Below are 19,644 nucleotides of genomic sequence, written 5' to 3'. Positions count from 1 at the left end.
TGATGCACACCAAATGGCATTGTACACCATCTGTTAAAAACAGAGTTATGGCCTTTTGTATCTTGAGAAAATGCTTTTTACTATAGGCACTTTTGTGTCCGGAGCCATATCTTGAAAGTGCTTTGGCGGATTTCATTGAAACTTGGTATGAGTATATATATAGATAAGAGAATGATGCACGCCAAATGACATTGTACACCATCTGTTAATTACAGAGTTATGGCCCTTTGTATCCTGAAAAAATGCTTTTTTCAGTGTCAAATATAACCCTTTTGTGTCAAGAAGCATATGGGCGGGGGATATCAATTCAACGAATTTGCTTGTTTAATTCAGATTTGGTAGTATCGTTTGTTTTGTTCTGTTTGTAAAATATTGTCATTGTTTTGTGTAGGTCTTTTCCGTCATGGCTATATTGGTCAGCGTCAATAAATACAATTAAACCTCCACGGCTTTGATTGAATGATGTGCCCGCACGCCGACACCCACTACACATGGTTAAAAAACACAAATATTTTTATGCCCCCCTTAGAAGAAGAGGGGGTATATTGCTTTGCACATGTCGGTCTGTCGGTCGGTCAGTCCACCAGGTGGTTTCTGGATGATAACTCAAGAACACTTGGGCCTAGGAACATGAAACTTCATAGGTACATTGATCATGACTTGCAGATGACCCCTATTGATTTTGAGGTCACTAGGTCAAAGGTCAAGGTCACGGTGACCCGAAAAAGTAAAATGGTTTCCGGATGATAACTCAAGAACGCTTAGGCCTAGGATCATGAAACTTGATTGGTAGATTGATCATGACTCGCAGATGACCCCTATCGATTTTGAGTTCTTTAGGTCAAAGGTCAAGTTCACGGTGACCTGGAAATAGTAAACTGGTTTCCGGATGATAATTGAAGAAGGCTTATTCCTAGGATCATGAAACTTGATAGGTAGATTGATCATGACTGGCAGATGACCACTTTTGATTTTCAGGTCACTAGGTCAAAGGTCAAGGTCACGGTGACCGGAAATAGTAAACTGGTTTCCGGATGATAACTAAAGAACGCTTATGGCTAGGATCATGAAACTTCATAGGTACATTGATCATGACTGGCAGATGACCCCTATTGATTTTCAGGTCACTAGATCAAAGGTCAAGGTCACAGTGACAAAAAACATATTCACACAATGGCTGTCACTACAACAGAGATCCCATATGGGGGGCATGCATGTTTTACAAACAGCCGTTGTTTTGTATTATTTTATTTTTGAAATACAGTCCAACCAGCGCACCCAAGAATCCCCCACCCCCTAAAAAAAAATAGCATTTTTTTTGCTTTTTTAGAAGAAAATGCGATAAATGACCACACCCCCGCACTATACACCTGGGCCCCCCTCCACTCCACCCCTCCTTCCTTTGTGATTGAAATTGACATAGGTCCCTTCACTTTAAAAAGAAAAATAGATGAGCGGTCTGCACCCGCAAGGCGGTGCTCTTGTTTAAATTTGGAATGGGGTTTCATTTCAGCACCAAATTTGACTATGAAAACACACACATTAAGACTGTATTTTATGCCAATACAAAAGCGTTAAGCTTGCACTTGCCCGTCCTGTATCTGTATATTTATTTATATGTATGTCCCAAAGGTAATGTTTTGAACTCCTCTTTATCTACTGGGTTGATCTCGCTCAAACTTTTATGGTTAAATACCTTAATGTGTAATGTGTTGATGATGATAAAGAAAAGAATATTTGCTGCGATAAGTTTGTAAGATTTAAGTGCCTTTGTCTGTTTTTCCACTATAATATATATATTCCATGAAGTTTGTGTTTTGAACTCATCTTTTGATAGAACGTGGAAGTCACTCAAACTTTAAACAGTTTTATGACCTTAATGTGAAGATAATTGAAAAGTAAGGAATTTTTTCTGAGACAAGTTTTGGTAGAATCATGGTTCTTTTTCTGTTTTTGCCAGTATAGAATATGAACCAGTGTTTTATTTTGTTCAAAATCAAAAAGAAAAACAAGTGTTCATTTTTTTCCAAATGGGATCTACAAATTCCCAATTGAAGGTTTCCAACAACAAAAAAGATCAACATTTAGTTAATCTCCCATGACGCTCTACAAGTTACACTTTATTAAATGTTATATTAAACACTTTAATTCTCATTTTTGAAGCATTTGTTTGCAAAACAAACAACGACACTAATTTTGGTCAAAACGTCAACACTTTCTCCTGATATTTAGTAAATGACTTGTACATGGTGCATGAAATCCAAATTGACATTCAGTTGTGGATTGGAAATATGAACAGTACTGATGGGCACACATCAGGTCAGGTGATTTACGCATGTTCAGTGGCAATACCAACATCTTCAATCAACATCTATGTCATCAAATCTTTAAATAATAATATACACCGAAGCTCATTTGATACTTTATAAAAATGTAGTACGTTTGTGTTTATTACATTCTTTAGCACTTTTTATACCCCCACAAACGAAGTTTAAGGGGGTTTATAGGAGAGAGCTTGTCTGTCGGTCGGTCCGTATTAAGTGTCCCCTCTCTAATTATTCCCCGCCATAGGCGGAGGGATATTGTTTTGGCGTTGTCCGGCCGGCCGGCACACACTTTTGTGGCCGGAGCAATATCTAGGAAGTGCTTTGGGGGATTTCATTGAATATTGGTATGAGTGTATATATGGATAAGAGGATTATGCACGCCAAATGGCATTGTACACCATCTGTTAATAACAGAGTTATTCCCCTTTGTATCTTGAAGAAATGCTCACTTTTGTGTCCGGAGCCATATCTTGGAAGTGCTTTGGCGAATTTCATTGAAAAATTGGTATGAGTATATATATGGATAAGAGGATGATGCTTGCCAGATGGCATTGTACACCATCTGTTAATGACAGAGTTATGGCTCTTTATATCTTGAAAAAATACTTTTTAATATAAGCTTAGAGCTTTATCTTCATTAACACATGAGCCAGAGCCATGAAACTTGCCATAGTTGTTCTCAATCATTTGGGGTTGCTTCACATTTAACATCCATAATCCTAGTGGCTAAGGTCAAGGTCACACATTGAGGTCAAAGGTCACAAATTTGATGAATTATTCATTATTTAGTCATTTCTGTACTTTGCATCAAGGGATTCTGTAATAACTGTCCACAATTGTTCTCAGTTACAGGGTTTTACGGGACGCGATATTCTGCGTCAAATACGCATAAAATGCCAGTCAGGACCCGTCATATTTGTTAATTTGCGTCCCATGGGACGCACAATCATTTTGACGTATTGGTTCTCGTAATGTCAACAAGAAACCCTGAAAGACAACTGCAATACGTAATTTTCTAGAAGAATGTACGAGTTGTCTCGGTTGTTTATGTTGGACCAATCGTGTAATCGCGCACCTGCTGTTGCTAGGTGCAAAGTCCCGAATTGAGATTACATAGTGTAAATGTGAGCTATTTATGTCACTTACTGAGGTTACGATAGCTTATTATCTGGCAAGCAAGATTAAACTATAAAAATAAATACAATCTTTAATTTTATAGGTGTGTGTTAAATCTCGGCTATTGTTTACATAAATAATCGATAACTATACTTTTAACTAATTGACTTTGACACAGCCAGCATATTTAGCATACATTCGCTGCTTGTAACTCAAATGGCATGCATTTAAATATTCCCTTATTTTGTCTGCAAAATGTCAAAACAAGGTGACCTACAAGCATTCTTTCAAACGAGTTCTAAAGATGCAGTATCAGCCAAACAAGTGCAAGGTTCCTGTGGGACTGAAACAATGCCCCCTGCCACTAAAAAGGCTCGAACGTTTTTGCCGGAATCAATGGCTTTTCAGAAATGATTTGATGTACTGTGAAACATGCATGTCTGCGAAGGTAACATCAAACCCATTTACAGATGTTTTTTCCAATTTCCCATTCTTGCCATGAATAAAGGACCATGCACGTGTGAATGACAGGAGTGCTATACAACTAATATATCACTAAGTTATGTTGGGACCCCCATTTTTATTGACAGGACCCCTGAAAATTATTAACTTGAGTCCTAGGGACCCCTAAAATTTGACATGAATGTAAAACCCTGCAGATATCTAGCTGAGTATCAAATATAAGATCCAGGTTGCTAGGGTCATGGTCAAAGTCACACTCAAAAGTCGAAATCACACATTTTTATTAAATATGCCTTGTATGGTAAAGATTCTACCATACTAAAATGGATTCTCAAAATGTCCTGATGTAATTGTTTTCAATTATCAGGCACAACCCTTCACTTATTCCTTTTCTTTAAGTTCTACACCCATCCATAAACAAAATTTATTCGGCGGGGGATATCAATTCAACGAATTTGCTTGTTCAAGTAGTTTTCAACTGATCTTCACCAAACTTGGTCAGATGTTGTATCTAGATGATGTCTAGTTATTCCAATATGGGTCATGCCGGGTCATAAACTAGGTCACAGGGTCACTTAGTATGTTTTAAACATTGAGCATGGTGTCCGGTCTCTAATTAAAGAAGTTTTCATCCAATCTTCACCACACTTGGTCAGAGGTTGTATCTAGATAATGTGTAGGTCAAGTTCAAACATGGGCCATGCCGGGTCAAAAACTAGGTCATGGGATCACTTATTGAGTTTTAAACATTGAGCATGGTGTCCGCTGTTTTTTGTGAAGACAACATGCAAAATATTCTGTGTCAATGCGGCATGTGGGGGTATTCGTCACATCTGTGACAAAGCTCTAATTTTGTCAAAATTTGCCAGAATTTGCTTTTAGAAATAAGTATACTGGGTTTTGTGGTAATGAATAGAGACAGAAAAAGTTGCAAGTATGCCTTAATAGATAGAGTAGGGCTTATACAGATGTATTGGGGAATGGATTGATTCAGAATTATACATGTCAATGCTTGAATGGGTTAAAATATGGGGGTTATATACAGTACAGTCCACTCGTTTTCCCAAAAAATTGCGCTCCCTCAGCGGGGCATTTGTCTGCTAGAGAGTGATTCCTTGGCGGGAAGGCAAGGTGTACTCGCTAAAACGTTTGGTGTTCCGCTGAGTTAGCTAATACCCGCAGCGTTTATTACTTAAGCCTAGTCAGTAAATGCAGACAATTTCCGTTCTTATCAGGACACCGCTGCGCAACACCACGGTAGCAGTGTGCTACTGTGCATGCCAAAAAATAAAAACATGGTAATTAAAAATTGTTTAAATACTGTGGCTTATAAAAATAATTGTATAAAAAATTAATGTTTTTATTCACAGGTACGTCAACAATATGAATGAATATACGACATGTAAAGCGTTTTGACAAATTAATATTTATTTCATAACATATATAACACAAGAATAAATGTTCCGTTAAATTTCCAAATGAGAATAATAGTTTGTAATCCGAAACACACTTCCGATTTTCACAGTTAACACGACGTTTACAAATCCTTCCAATATGCAGTCATCATGTACATTTCCCGCCAAAAGCGCGCACACAATTTATGCTGCAATGTACAAGTTCAAGGTTTATACGTGGAAAGCGTGCGTGTATTGATTTTTATGCTCCTCATATATATATATATATATATATATATATATATATATATATATATGGGGAGCATATAGTTGCAGTTTGTCCTTCCGTACTTCCGCACTTCGTACGGTCACACTTTTGTTACCGTTTCTCATGGCACCTTCAATACTTTACCGATCTCTTTCATATTTGGCATGTAGGTACCTTGCATGGACCTCTACCTTTTGATGACGTTTGAGGTCACTAGGGTCAAGGTCACCAAGGCTTATAATAGATTTTTCCATCACACTTTTGTTACAGTTTCTCATAGCACCTTCAATACTTTACCGATCTCTTTCATATTTGGCATGTAGATACCTTGCATGGACCTCTACCTTTTGAGGACGTTTGAGGTCACTGGGGTCAAGGTCACCAAGGCTAATAATAGATCTTTGTTACAGTTTCTCATAGCAACTTCAATACTTTACCGATCTCTTTCATATTTGGCATGTAGATACCTTGCATGGACCTCTACCTTTTGATGACGTTTTAGGTCACTGGGGTCAAGGTCACCAAGGCTAATAATAGACTTTTGTAACAGTTTCTCATAACAACTTCAATTCTTTACCGATCTCTTTCATATTTGGCATGTAGATACCTTGCATGGACCTCTACCTTTTGATGACGTTTTAGGTCACTGGGGTCAAGGTCACCAAGGCTAATAATAGACTTTTGTTACAGTTTCTCATAGCACCTTCAATACTTTACCGATCTCTTTCATATTTGGCATGTAGGTACCTTGCATGGACCTCTACCTTTTGATAACGTTTGAGGTCACTGGGGTCAAGGTCACCAAGGCTAATAATAGATTTGTCTGTCACACTTTTGTTACAGTTTCTCATAGCACCTTCAATACTTTACCGATCTCTTTCATATTTGGCATGTAGATACCTTGCATGGACCTCTACCTTTTGATGATGTTTGAGGTCACTGGGGTCAAGGTCACCAAGGCTAATAATAGATATGTCTGTCACACTTTTGTTACAGTTTCTCATAGCACCTTCAATACTTTACCGATCTTTTTCATATTTGGCATGTAGGTACCTTGCATAAACCTCTACCTTTTGATGAGATTTGTAGTCACTGGGGTCAAGATCACCAAGGCTAATAATAGATTTTCTCAAGGTCACACTTTTGTTACAGTTTCTCATAGGGCCTTCAAAATTTGACCGATCTCTTATATAATTGGCATGTAGGTACCTTGCATGGACCTCTACCTTTTGATGAGGTTTGAGGTCACTGGGGTCAAGGTTAATGAGGCTTATATTAGATTTTCTCAAGGTCTCACTTTTTTCCACACAATTAACCCATATATCGACAAAGCATCATTGGGGAGCATCCATCAGTTTTACGGATATCCTTGTTTCATACAAACTTTGTAGCGCAGAGAACACTGAATTCTGTTAATTTTCGGTAAAATGTTTCTTTGGTATTTTTTAACACAATTATATCGCGAATAATTTGATATTTCTTCCAAATTAATTTCAATTCAAACACACCGTATCGTTACGGTATTTTATTAGAGTAATTATTTAAATAGTTATTGTACTGTATACTGATTAAAGAGAACATCTGGACGAAACTGGATTAAGTGTTTGGCGTTATCAAAACACGCAAAGCTTGTCTACTGACCTATTGTGTAGACTGCTGTCTGTGGTGTTTTGACAAAAGGGATTAACAGGTGTGAATGCCACTCTGTCGATTTCAGCGCTCTCACACTACTTTGGGGGAAGGGGTCCGCAGCCCTTAGGAGGGTGAATTTTTGGTACATGGGGGAATAAAAAAACAAAAAAAAAACAACTTAAACTGTTATAAACATATATTTCTATATATGTGACTGTCTATAGGAAAGAAAGGTGGACTTCTACTAAATCTACATGCATATAACAGTAATCTAATTTAAATGTGGGTCAGTAGGAAGGCTTTTTTTTTCTTACCACTACACTTGATTGAATATTTAACTCAATTAGAATGTCATTATTTTCAGGTATCAGCAGTGTGAAATGCATGACGGCATAGTACTACCTTTCAGATATAGTTCTTAACAAGAAGATGTTTGATCCAGATTGTCTTTATCTGTAAATTACTGTACAAATAAAAATTCTTTGAAAGCTAAAGACTGCATTTTGAAAAAGCATTTATTGACTAGAATAAATGTAAATGAAACAAAACATTAACACAAATAACAGTTCTGAACGATTCAGACGCTTTCCGCAGTTGTGTAAATTTCGGACATAAAATTCGGATGCGGATTTTGTATCAGAAAAAGCTTTTGTCTTTATCTGTAAATTACTGTACAAATAAATATTCTTTGAAAACTAAAGACTGCATTTGGAAAAAAGCATTTATTGATTTTAATAAATGTCAAAGAAACAAAACATTAAAAAAAAGCAGTTCTGAACGATTCAGACGCTTTCCGCAGTTGCGTAAATTTCGGACATTAAATTCGGATGCGGATTTTATTACAGAAAAAACTTTTGAGTAGGCGGTTAAAAACAGGTTCGGTCGGGTAACTGGACACAAGACTTCTTTTTTGTTAGGCCTATATTGGACAAAGCGATATAACGGACCGTGATATTTTGGAGTCAATTTTCAACTATAAGTCAGCGATTTTTTTTACATTTTCTGAGGGGGAAAAAAATCAGTTCTTGGGGGTAAAAAATATACTTTTCAGGTGGGGGACTGCAGCCGAAATTCGGCGGCAGATTTGATAGATTGAGGGCCGTGGGTTTGGTCCATAATTGACCACTCGCCACCAGCTGTCAATCAAACTCACGAAATAATCAAAAAGATTTCTTTTATTGCGGCCACATGGTCCGACAAACAAAGACTGTCGGAGTAATTGATAAAACGTTTTATGAAAACACAACTTAGTGGGCGGAGCAATCTCTTATATGGCGACTGGTCAATGATAATTACTGGTAATACATTTTGAATGTCATTATTTTATATGCATATGTTCTTGTAATGAATGTAATTTTATTTGAAAATCAGGAAGTCAAACAAAGTTAAATTGATCGTTATCTCGTTAAACACGGAGTTTCCTCCGCGTTGCGCAACGCAGAGGGGTGCCATGCCGGCTTATCAAATTGCTGATCGTTAACCTCGGCGGCACCAATCATGCAAACTTCGCGTATCGCGGGTCGTTCTTAATCTCCCTCCGTGGGCTAGTCCACGGAGTAGCAAGGGAAATTGGGGAAAACGCATGGACTGTACTGTAGGAGACACTTTGTTGGTGAGTCTTGTCTGTGTCGAAAATTTCATCCGATCTTCACCAAACTTGGTCAGAAGTTGTATCTAAATGATTCAGAATTATACATGTCAATGCATGAATGAGTTCAAATGAAGTCAAAATTTATTGTTATTAATCACATTTAAGCTGTTATTATAGGAGTCACTTTGTCAGTCGGTCTGTTTGAATATGGGTCATGCCTGGTCAAAAACTAATTCACAGGGTCACTTAGTGCGTTTTAAACCGAAATGTTGTCCGGACCATCATTATGTAATTTATCGTTAGATTTTATAATGGCTTGGTACATTCGTTCACCATCATGGGACGGTGTGTCATGCGAAAAAATTACGTCAATATCTCCAAGGTCAAGGTCACACTTTTAGTTCAAAGGTAAAAAATAGCCATAAATGGGCTTGTCCGGGGCATAACTTTTTCATTTATTGTGAGATTTTAAAATCATTAGGCACATTTGTTCACCATCATTGGACGGTGTGTCATGCGAAAGAATTATGTAAATATCTGCAATTTCAAGGTCACACTTTGAGTTCTAATATCAAAAATTGCCATAAATGAGCTTGTCCGGGCCATAACTATGTCGTTCATTGTGAGATTTTAAAATTACTTTGTACATTTGTTCACCATCATTGGACCGTGTGTCATGCAAAAGAATTACGTCTATATCTCCAAGGTCACGGTCACACTTTGAGTTTGAAGGTAAAAATGGCCATAAATGAGCTTTTCCGGGCCATAACTATGTCGTTCATTGTGAGATTTTAAATTGACATTTGTTCACAATCATTGGATGGTGTGTCATGTGAAAGAATGTCGATATCTTCAAGGTCAAGTTCACACTTTGAGTTCAAAGGTCATAAATGAATATAAACAAGCTTGTCCGGGCCATAACTATGTCGATCATTGTGAGATTTTAAAATCATTTGGCACATTTGTTCACCATCATTAGACCATGTATCATGGGAAAGAATTACGTTGATATCTCCATGGTCAAGGTCACACATTGAGTTCAAAGGTCAACAATAAATGAGCTTGTCTGGGCAATAAATATGTCATTCATTGTGAGATTTTAAAATTACTCTGTACATTTGTTCACCATCATTGGACGGTGTGCCATGCAAAAGAATTGCATCGATATCTGCAAGGTCACACTTTGAGCTCAAAGGTCAAAAATGGCCATAAATGAGGTTGTCCGGGCCATAACTTTGTCATTCATTGTGAGATTTTAAAATTACTCGGTACTTTTTTTCACAATAATGGGACGGTGTATCATGTGAAAGAATTGTGTCCATATCTCCATGGTCATGGTCACACATTCAGTTCAAAGGTCAAAAATTGCCATTAATTTTCTTGATGACCCCATAACAAAGTCATTCATATGGTGAGATTTTAAAATTACTAGGTACATTTGTTCACAATCATTGGACAGTGTGTCATGTTAAAGAATACGTCAATATCTCCAAGGGTAAGGTCACACTTAGAGTTTAAAAGTAAAAAATGGCCACAAATGAGCTTGTCCGGGCCATAACTATGTCAATATTTGTGAGATTTTAAAATGACTCAGTACATTAATTTTGTTCAGTCATTGGACGGCATGTCATGCGAAAGAATTCAAGAGTTCAGAGGTCAAAATGGCCATAAATGATAATGGCATAATAATTCTTAAAAATCGCCATAAATTAGTTTCTCTTGTTTTGTGAAGACAGCATGCAAAATATTCTGTATCAATGCAGCATGTGGGGGTATACGTCACGTCTGTGACAAAGCTCTAGTTTTTCTCAAGGTCATGGTTTATCATTTGAATTTCCCAATCCAAGAGGCACAGGATGTAAAATATAAAGCAAAAAAGATGTCACTATGATAAGCTTTTAATTGCTCTAGATACCTCGTGTATGAATCAATCTTTATGAAATGGTTAGAATGTTGACAATATATAAGCAGAATTTTATTATGTGTTGCAAGTGTCTCAAAACTAGGTTTCCGTGACAAATGTGAATTTGGGTCACATTAGTCCAAAACTTAGGTCATGTTTCAAATAATAGTTTTCCACAAAGTCAGGTGAGGGTTTTAGGACCAACTTTTTGTTTAAAAGTAACTTATAAATTCTTATTGACAATGTAGCTAAATTGTATTGTTTGCTTTTGTTTCAGTTGGTTCGAATAGCAAAGGTTCTTGGCACTGATGATCTATACGCGTACATTGAAAAATACCAGATAGACTTAGACCCCAGGTTTAATGACATACTTGGAAGGTAATGTACACTTCCTGGATTGAGTAAGGAGATATGGAGAACTTTTCATTGTAGAGATGATATATTTCATATGGTTGTTGGACTGTATGAAGACAAGCCTCTATACGATTTAGGGTTAAGTAGAACAGAGGTCAAAGTGATAACACATATTCAATACATAAATTATAAAGTATATTGATGGATGTGTTAAATGAAGATTGGTTCATTAAAGCTGAAGTCAGAACTCAAAGATATTCATTAAGGTCTATCCATAATATGCATATGGTAAAATGGGGTATAGGAGTCAGGTTTTGACTTGGTTAGAATGTCTGCATACAGTGTAAGTTTGTAGATTGAACTACTTCCACATTTCTAAATCTTCATATTTGGCCTGTTGCATCAAATTAAATTTCTTTTTTTACAGCAAAATTATGCAGATGGGTTTTAAAATTATGACGCTTGTGGAACTGATCCTCTGCTATTAATTTATTCAAATAATAAAGATTTGGTAATTGTGTATCAAATTAAGCTAGTTAGTTCACTCACTTGCACTAATCATACAATTCTATGCATGTATCAGAGTTTAACATGCTCATGGTGAGCTTTTGTGAAAACCGGTCATGAGATGCCTGTCATCTGTTGTCAACATTTACCTTGTTAGCTCTCTAGAGGTGACATTTATAGTTGTATCTTCTTGAAATTAGGTCAGAACATTTATTCTATTGATGTCTTGGCTGAGTATGAAAATCAAATGATAAGGTCAATCTTGATGAAACCTGATTTAAATAGGCTCTGGTTTATCAAAGAACATGGACACCAGGGGGAGGGCAGTTTTCTGTTTAAGGCCATAGTGAAAACTTGTTAACATTCTAGGAGACATTTTTAACCAATCTTCATGACATGTCGGCAGATTTCAAAAACGGTTCTTGTAGAGGTTTTTAACATGTTCTGATTAAATTAAATGACATGCACAACAAGGTGTCCTTCCCTTATGCAAAACAAGAGAAATGTGTTACTTTTTAAGGTTTATATGAAAGTTTGGATACTAAATTACCATCCGAATACTAGCACAGTATCTGGATATCTGTACACGGTAAAATAAAATTTAATAAAGTAAACATAAATATATAAATGATAAATATACATAATTATAAATCAAAATACAAAAAATACTTTTAGCTCACATGAGCTGTGCTCATGGTGAGCTTTGTGATCGCCTTTTGTCCGTTGTGCGGCGTCAACATTTGCCTTGTGAACACTCCAGAGGTCACATTTATTGTTCGATCTTCATGAAACTTTGTCAGAACATTTGTCCTATTAATACCTCAACTGAGTTTGAAACTGGGTCATGCTGGGTCAAAAACTAGGTCACTAGGTAAAAAAAAAGAAAAACCTTATGAACACTGGCTATATAGAAACCTTGTGAACACTCTAGAAGTCAGAATTTAAGCCCAATCATCATGAAACTTGGTCAAAACATTGGTTTCATTGATATCTCGGACTAGTTTGAAAATGGTCCAGATAGGTGAAAAAACATGGCCGCCAGGGGGTAGGGCAGTTTTCTTAAAATGTTTATAGTGAAAACATGTGAACACTCTAGAAGTCACATTTTTGGTCCAATCTTCATGAAATTTGGTCAGAACATTTGTTTTCTGGATATGACAGTTGAGTTAAAAAATGGTTCGGATCAGTAAAAATTTTTGGCCTAATCATCATGAAATTTTGTCTAAAGATCGATTTTACAGATATCTCGGACTAGTTCAAAAATGGTCATGATGGTTGGAAAAACACGGCCGCCAGGGGGTGGGGTAGTTTTCTCTATATGTATATAGTGAAAACATGTGAACAGTCTGTTAAAGAAAGATAACCTGTACATACTTTCTAATACCAGTAGTTGACTCCCTTGTTAAAACCTTGTTAACACTCTAGAGGCCACATGTATTGTCCAATCTTCATGAAATTTGGTAAGAAGATTGGTCTTAATGATATCTTGGATGAGTTTGAAAATGGTTACGTTTGCTTGAAAAACATTGCTGTCAAGGGGCGGGACATTTCCTTATATGGCTATAGTAAAATCTTGTTAACACTCTAGAGGCCACATTTATTGTCCTATCTTCATGAAACTTGGTCAGAAGATTCATCCAAATAATATCTTGGAAGAGTTCAAAAATGATAATGGTTGGTTGAAAAACATGGCCGCCAGGGGGCGGGGCATTTTTCCTGATTTGGCTGTAGTAAAACCTTGTTAACACTCTAGAGGCCACATTTATGTTCAGATCTTCATGAAACTTGGTCAGAAGATTTGTCCCAATGATAACTTGGATGTGTTCGAAAATAGTTCTGGTTGCTTTTAAAACATGGCCACCAGGTGGCAGGGCATTTTTCCTTATATGGCTTTAGTAAAACCTTGTTAACACTCTAGAGGCCACATTTATTGTCCAATCTTTATGAACTTTGGTCAGAAGATTGGTCTCAACGATATCTTGGATGAGTTCGAAAATGGTTACGTTTACTTGAAAAAAATGGCTGCCAAAGGGCAGGGCTTTTTTCCTTATATGGCTATAGTAAAATCTTTTTAACACTCTAGAGGCCACATTTATTGTCCTATCTTCATGAAACTTGGTCAGAAGATTCGACCTAATAATATCTTGGAGGAGTTCAAAAATGATGCCGGTTGGTTGAAAAACATGGCTGATAGGGGGCAGGGCATTTTTCCATATATGGCTATAGTAAAACCTTGTTCTGTTGAAAATTGTGGCTGCCAGGGTGTTCACTAGTCATGAAAGTTGGTAAGAACATTTTGTTCTTATGACATCTTGGGCTGCACAGAACAGGTCAGTTCCTTTGAATCTCAGGTGAGCGACTTTGGGCCTTTCAGGCCCTCTTGTTATTATCCCTAGGCAGAGGGTATCAGGTAAGCACCTTAGGGGCCCAGGGCCCTCTTGTTCAACCTCTATTCCCATTTCAGATAGTCTGACACATTTCATAAGCCAACTGTGCCCAATTGTGAGCAAAAAATTCCCATCGGGAAAAAATCTGTTGTTTTTTCCTGAAAAAAAAAATGATTTTCTTAAACTGAAGAGCTGATTTTTTTCATTGTCCACTCTAGGGGAAACATATTAGTGTGATGAAACTTGCTGAGAATGTTTTATCTTGACATTTTCTAGTCAAAGTTTGAATATTGGTCAGGGTTGTCAAAAAAACTAGGTCATTCGGTCAAATCTTCAAATAATAAGGATACCATTGTAGAGGCAACATTTTTGTTTTTATGAAATGTGGGTCAGAATGTTTGACAATATCATGGGCATGTTTGAATCTATGTCAAGTGGGGTGACAAAACTAGAGCACCAGGTATTGGTGTCCAAAGACTCAGGTGAGCACTTAAAGGCCATCATGGCGCTCTTCTTGTAAGGAATTGTTGATTTTTTATGGTTTAAATTACAAATAAATGGGGGGGGGGGTTTCAACATGGTATTTTTGTCAAACTTTTACTGAAAAATAATATTCCACTGCTTAATTCATATTGTCCAGGGGTATAATTGCCTTGTTTTTTGTCGAGCTTTTACACTTTGTAAAAAATTACACATGTAAGCTTCTGTGCACAACTCCCTACATTTTTTATGCTCCCCCGGATCGAATGATCGGGTTATATTGTTTTTGACCTGTCTGTCTGTCATTGTATGTGTGTTTCTGTCATTAAATGTGTGTGTCTGTCCCAAAACTTGAACCTTGGTCATATCTTTTGCAATATTGAAGATAGCAACTTGATATTTGGCATGCATGTGTATCTCATGGAGCTGCACATTTTGAGTGGTGAAAGGTCATCCTTCAAGGTCAAATATATGGCTTCAAAGCGCAGTAGGGGGCATTGTGTTTCACAAACACAGCTCTTGTTTTGCAATTTTCTCCAAAATACTCCAGAATAATCTTCTGCAAGTGCAACAGTACATATTGACAAGGTTTCATGATTGCAATACTTTTAATGAGTTATTGCCCTTTGTTTAAATTACTTATTAGCATGGCTGTTTTCAGAGAATACCCGAGGTATTGTCATAGCAAGCTTGCCGTCTGTGTCGTGCTAAAACCTTGACATTTGTCTCTAAAATCAAAGTGCTTCCACCTACAACTTTGAAACTTCATATGTAGGTACCCCTTGATGAGTTCTACATGCCACACCCATTTTTGGGGTCACTAGGTCAAAGGTCAAGGTCACTGTGACTTCTAAAAAAAAAAAAAATTTGACAATCTTTCTTTTATTCAAAACTGCACCTGCAGCCGAGCGTTGGCACCTGTTATGCGGTACCCTTGTTTTATAAGCCTCTGTGTACAACTCCTACATTTTCATGCAATTTTGTGTTTGTTATGCACGCGATCGAAAGATTGGGAGTATATTGTTTTTGGCCTGTTTGTCTGTCATTCTATGTGTGAACTTGCAAAGAATAATTATCGTAATTGCTACAGTGCATATTTTTTAAGTGTCATTTATTATTATGCCCCCCTTCGAAGAAGAGGGGGTATATTGCTTTTCTCATGTCGGTCTGTCGGTCGGTCGGTCCGTCCACCAGGTGGTTGTCAGACGATAACTCAAGAACGCTTGGGCCTAGGATCATGAAACTTCATAGGTACATTGATCATGACTCGCAGATGACCCCTATTGATTTTGAGGTCACTAGGTCAAAGGTCAAGGTCACGGTGACCCGAAATAGTAAAATGGTTTCCGGATGATAACTCAAGAACGCTTAGGCCTAGGATCATGAAACTTGATAGGTAGATTGATCATGACTCGTTTTGTGTTTGTCCCAGTAGGTGGCATATAGCAGTTGCACTGCTGTCTTCAATCGGTTTCTGATTTTTTTTCTCCTAAATGCTTTCAGCTATGTACATGATTTTATGTATGTCCGTATACCTGCATTACTTAGAGATTAAGTTTAAATTTCCTTCCAGTCCATTAAATTTAGACAAAGTTACGGGCCTTGGACATGGTAATTTCCTCTAAAATAATAACCATAGGGCCTCAAAGTGCAGTAGGGTGCACTATGTTTTACAAAAGCAGCTCTTGTTAAAAATAGCAAATAATGCTAGGCCTTGTGGTTACAGTTTTCTTTTCTTTTTGTCTTAAACATTGTTACTTAAATCTTTGCACAACAAATCACCCGTGGTAGGAGATTCACTGGATATCGTCAAGGTCACATTGTGAGTTCAAAGGTCAAAAGTGGCCATAAATGATCTTGTCCGGGCCATAACTATGTCATTCATTGTGAGATTTTAAAATTACTTGGCACATTTGTTCAGATTGTGCAGTGCTTTCCACAGGATTTTTGTCAGGCGCCCTAGGGCTAATAGGGGTGGTACCCCTCCCGACATAGATTTTTTTTAGCTCCACTGGCCAGAGGCCAGCGGGGCTTATGTCATGGTCCTGTGTCTGTCGTGCGTGCGTGCGTCCGTGTGTTTACTTTTTCTTTAAACATCTAAACTACTAGTCCAAATCTGATGAAATTTCTCAGGAATGTTCCTGGAGTGAACCTCTTTCAAATTTGCTCAAATTATGCCCCTGGGGTCAAATTTAACCCTGCCCCGGGGGTCACACAATTGAAAATTTGCGTATATAAGGCCTATTTTGTGAAAACTTTCAAAATCTTTTCGTCCATAACCATTGGGCCAAGGGCTATCAAATTTGGTATGTAGAGACATCTAATAGTCCTCTATCAAATTTGTTCAAATTATGCCCCTGGGGTCAAATTTGACCCTACCCTGGGGTCACAAAATTGAACATAGGCTTATAGAGGGTCTATTTTATGAAAACTTTACAAATCTTTTCGTCCATAACCATTGGGCCTAGGGCTACCAAATTTGGTATGTAGTGGCATCTTATAGTCCTCTACCAAGTTTGTTCAAATTATGCCCCTGGGGTCAAGTTTGACCCTGCCTCGAGGGTCACAAAATTGAACATGCTTATATAAGGCCTCTTTTATGAACACTTTAAAAATCTTCATAACAGTATGGCATAGGGCTACCAAATTTGGTATTGTGACATGTAATAGTTCTCTTCTTAGTTTGTTCAAATTATGCCACTGGGGTCAAATTTGAAACTGCCTCAAGGGTCACAAAATTGAATATTTGCTTATAAAGTGCTTATTTTGTGAAAACTCAAAAAATCTTTTTGTCCATATCCATTGGGCCTAGGGCTACCAAATTTGGTATGTCGTGACATCTTATAGTCCTCTACCAAGTTTGTTCAAATTGTGCCCCTGGGGTCAAGTTTGACCCCGCCCGAGGGTCACAATATTGAACATTATGCTTATATAAGGCCTATTTTGTGAAAACTTTAAAAACTTCTTGTCCATAGCTGTATGGCATAGGGCTACCAAATTTGGTATGTAGTGACATGTAATAGTTCTTAGTTTGTTCAAATTATGCCCTTGGGGTCAAATTTGAAACTGCCCCGGGGGTCACAAAATTGAATATATGCTTATAATGGGCTTATTTTATGAAAACTTTAAAAATCTTTCTGTCCATAACCATTGGGCCTAGGGCTACCAAATTTGGTATGTAGTGACATCTTATAGTCCTCTACCAAGTTTGTTCAAATTATGCCCCTGGGGTCAAGTTTGACCCTGCCCTGAGAGTCACAAAATTGAACATATGCTTATATAAGGCCTATTGTGGGAAAACTTTAAAAAATCTTTCTGTCCATAACCGCATGGCATAGGGCTACCAAATTTGGTATGTGGTGACATGTTATAGTTCTCTTCTTAGTTTGTTCAAATTATTCCCCTGGGGTCAAATTTGACCCAGCCCCGGGGGTTCAAAAAATTGAACATATGCTTATATAAGGCTTATTTTGTGAAAACTTAAAAAATCTTCCTGTCCATAACCATCGGGTCTAGGGTTATCAAATTTGGTTTGTAGCGACATCTAATAGTCCTCTACCAAATTTGATCAAATTTTATCCCTGGGGTCAAAATTTGACCCTGACCCGGGGTGTCACAAAATTGAACATATGCTTATATAAGGCCAATTTTGTGAAAATTTCAAAAATCTTTTTGTCCATAACCATCCGGCCTAGGGCTATCAAATTTGGTATGTAGTGACATGTAATAGTCCTCTACCAAATTTGTTCAAATTTTATCCCTGGGGTCAAATTTGACCTTGCCCCGGGGGTCACAAAATTGAACATATGCTTATATAATGCCTATTTTGTGAAAACTTAAAAAAAAATCTTGTCCATAACCATTAGGCCTAGGGCTACACAATTTGGTATGTAATGACATTGTATAGTCCTCTACGTAGTTGGTCAAATTATGCCCCAGGGGTCAAATTTGACCCTGCCCTCTGGGCCACAAAATCGATTATATTGATATGGGCTGCATATATGGACAATGACAATGAACTTTAAAACCAAACAATAACTTTTAACATGATCTGTTAACTGTTACCTTTTAATCTGTTGTTCATCTGTATAATTCCTTTTTATTCACCTGAGCATCTACACAGGGCATATGACAGCCAAAACATATAATATATGCATTTCGGTCCGTATTACTCACGACCATTTTACACATAAACAATATTCTGGTTGTACGCCTGTGGATTATTTTTATTTCGTTTCCGAATAACTTATCCGAATGTGAGTGCTGTCACCTGCCTGGTGATTTTCACTGTTGTTGTATTTGTATTTTAATCTCATCTTTAGCACTATGTAAAACATTATTATGTACAGTCCACTCTCGTTATCTCGAAGTCGGCAAGAACAACAAAAAATATCGAGATAACGAGAGTTCGAGATATCCGATTAGGCGTTTTCAAAGAAAAAAGGAGACGAAAATTTACCTTGTTTTTAACATCTTAATACCTGCTAAGTTATCTAACTAAAGCCGTCACCGTGTGGCATAATACTCTCTTCCTGATATATACGCGTTTTACGAGGCACGAATAATTTTTCTATTTAAATGCTTAAAATGACGTTTTAAGTATAACAGAATTGCATGAACACATGCAGTTATAATTTTTCTAAACTGTCGAGTAAACGACGGTGTATATACGCAAAAATATAACTCAATGCATTTTGGAATGTTGTTTGTAAAAACAATTAGTCTTTCGGCCTTTCGGCAGGCTGTGTATTAATTGCAGTAAATTGATGTTAAAGTGACAGGCCTTAATCAAGATTTAATTGCTAACGACATTACACACGTGTGATCATTGATGCAATTAACGGATCGATTTCCTACCGCACAGTATCGGGAGCAGCCGGGCGAAGCGGGACGGTGAAGTATCAAAGAAAAAGTTATCACCTTTTGCCGACACTGGGAAAGTTATTCGCACTTCGAGATAAACCACAGTAAATACATGTTAAATCGGGACTCGGGACAAAAATTTATATCGACATATCGAATTATTCGACATAACGAAAATCGAGATAAGCGATGTTTATTTATATAGATAAAGAAGGAAAACAAATGGGACATTGAGCTTACTTCGACATATTGAGAATATCGAGATATCCGATGTCGAGATAACGAGAGTGGACTGTATATTACATTACTGCTGAGTAATAATGGCCACAGTTACATATTAACATTTATTTTACGATAAAA

General features: G+C 37.2%; 1 protein-coding gene across 1 annotated transcript in view; it reads left to right on the top strand.

Moving 5' to 3' along the window:
* Positions 1–19,644, top strand: part of LOC127843996 (casein kinase II subunit alpha-like) — a 154,509-nt gene that overhangs the window by 90,104 nt on the left and 44,761 nt on the right. The window contains exon 9 of the mRNA XM_052373958.1: positions 10,971–11,071. Within this exon, the coding sequence (XP_052229918.1) occupies positions 10,971–11,071 (101 nt within the window). The remainder of the gene's footprint in view (positions 1–10,970; positions 11,072–19,644) is intronic.

The sequence above is a fragment of the Dreissena polymorpha genome, chromosome 9 (genome assembly GCF_020536995.1).
Source record: "Dreissena polymorpha isolate Duluth1 chromosome 9, UMN_Dpol_1.0, whole genome shotgun sequence".
Classification (NCBI taxonomy): Eukaryota; Metazoa; Mollusca; class Bivalvia; order Myida; family Dreissenidae; genus Dreissena; species Dreissena polymorpha.
Note: the sequence above shows the minus strand (reverse complement) of the source record. Positions and strands in the feature narration are given on the sequence as shown.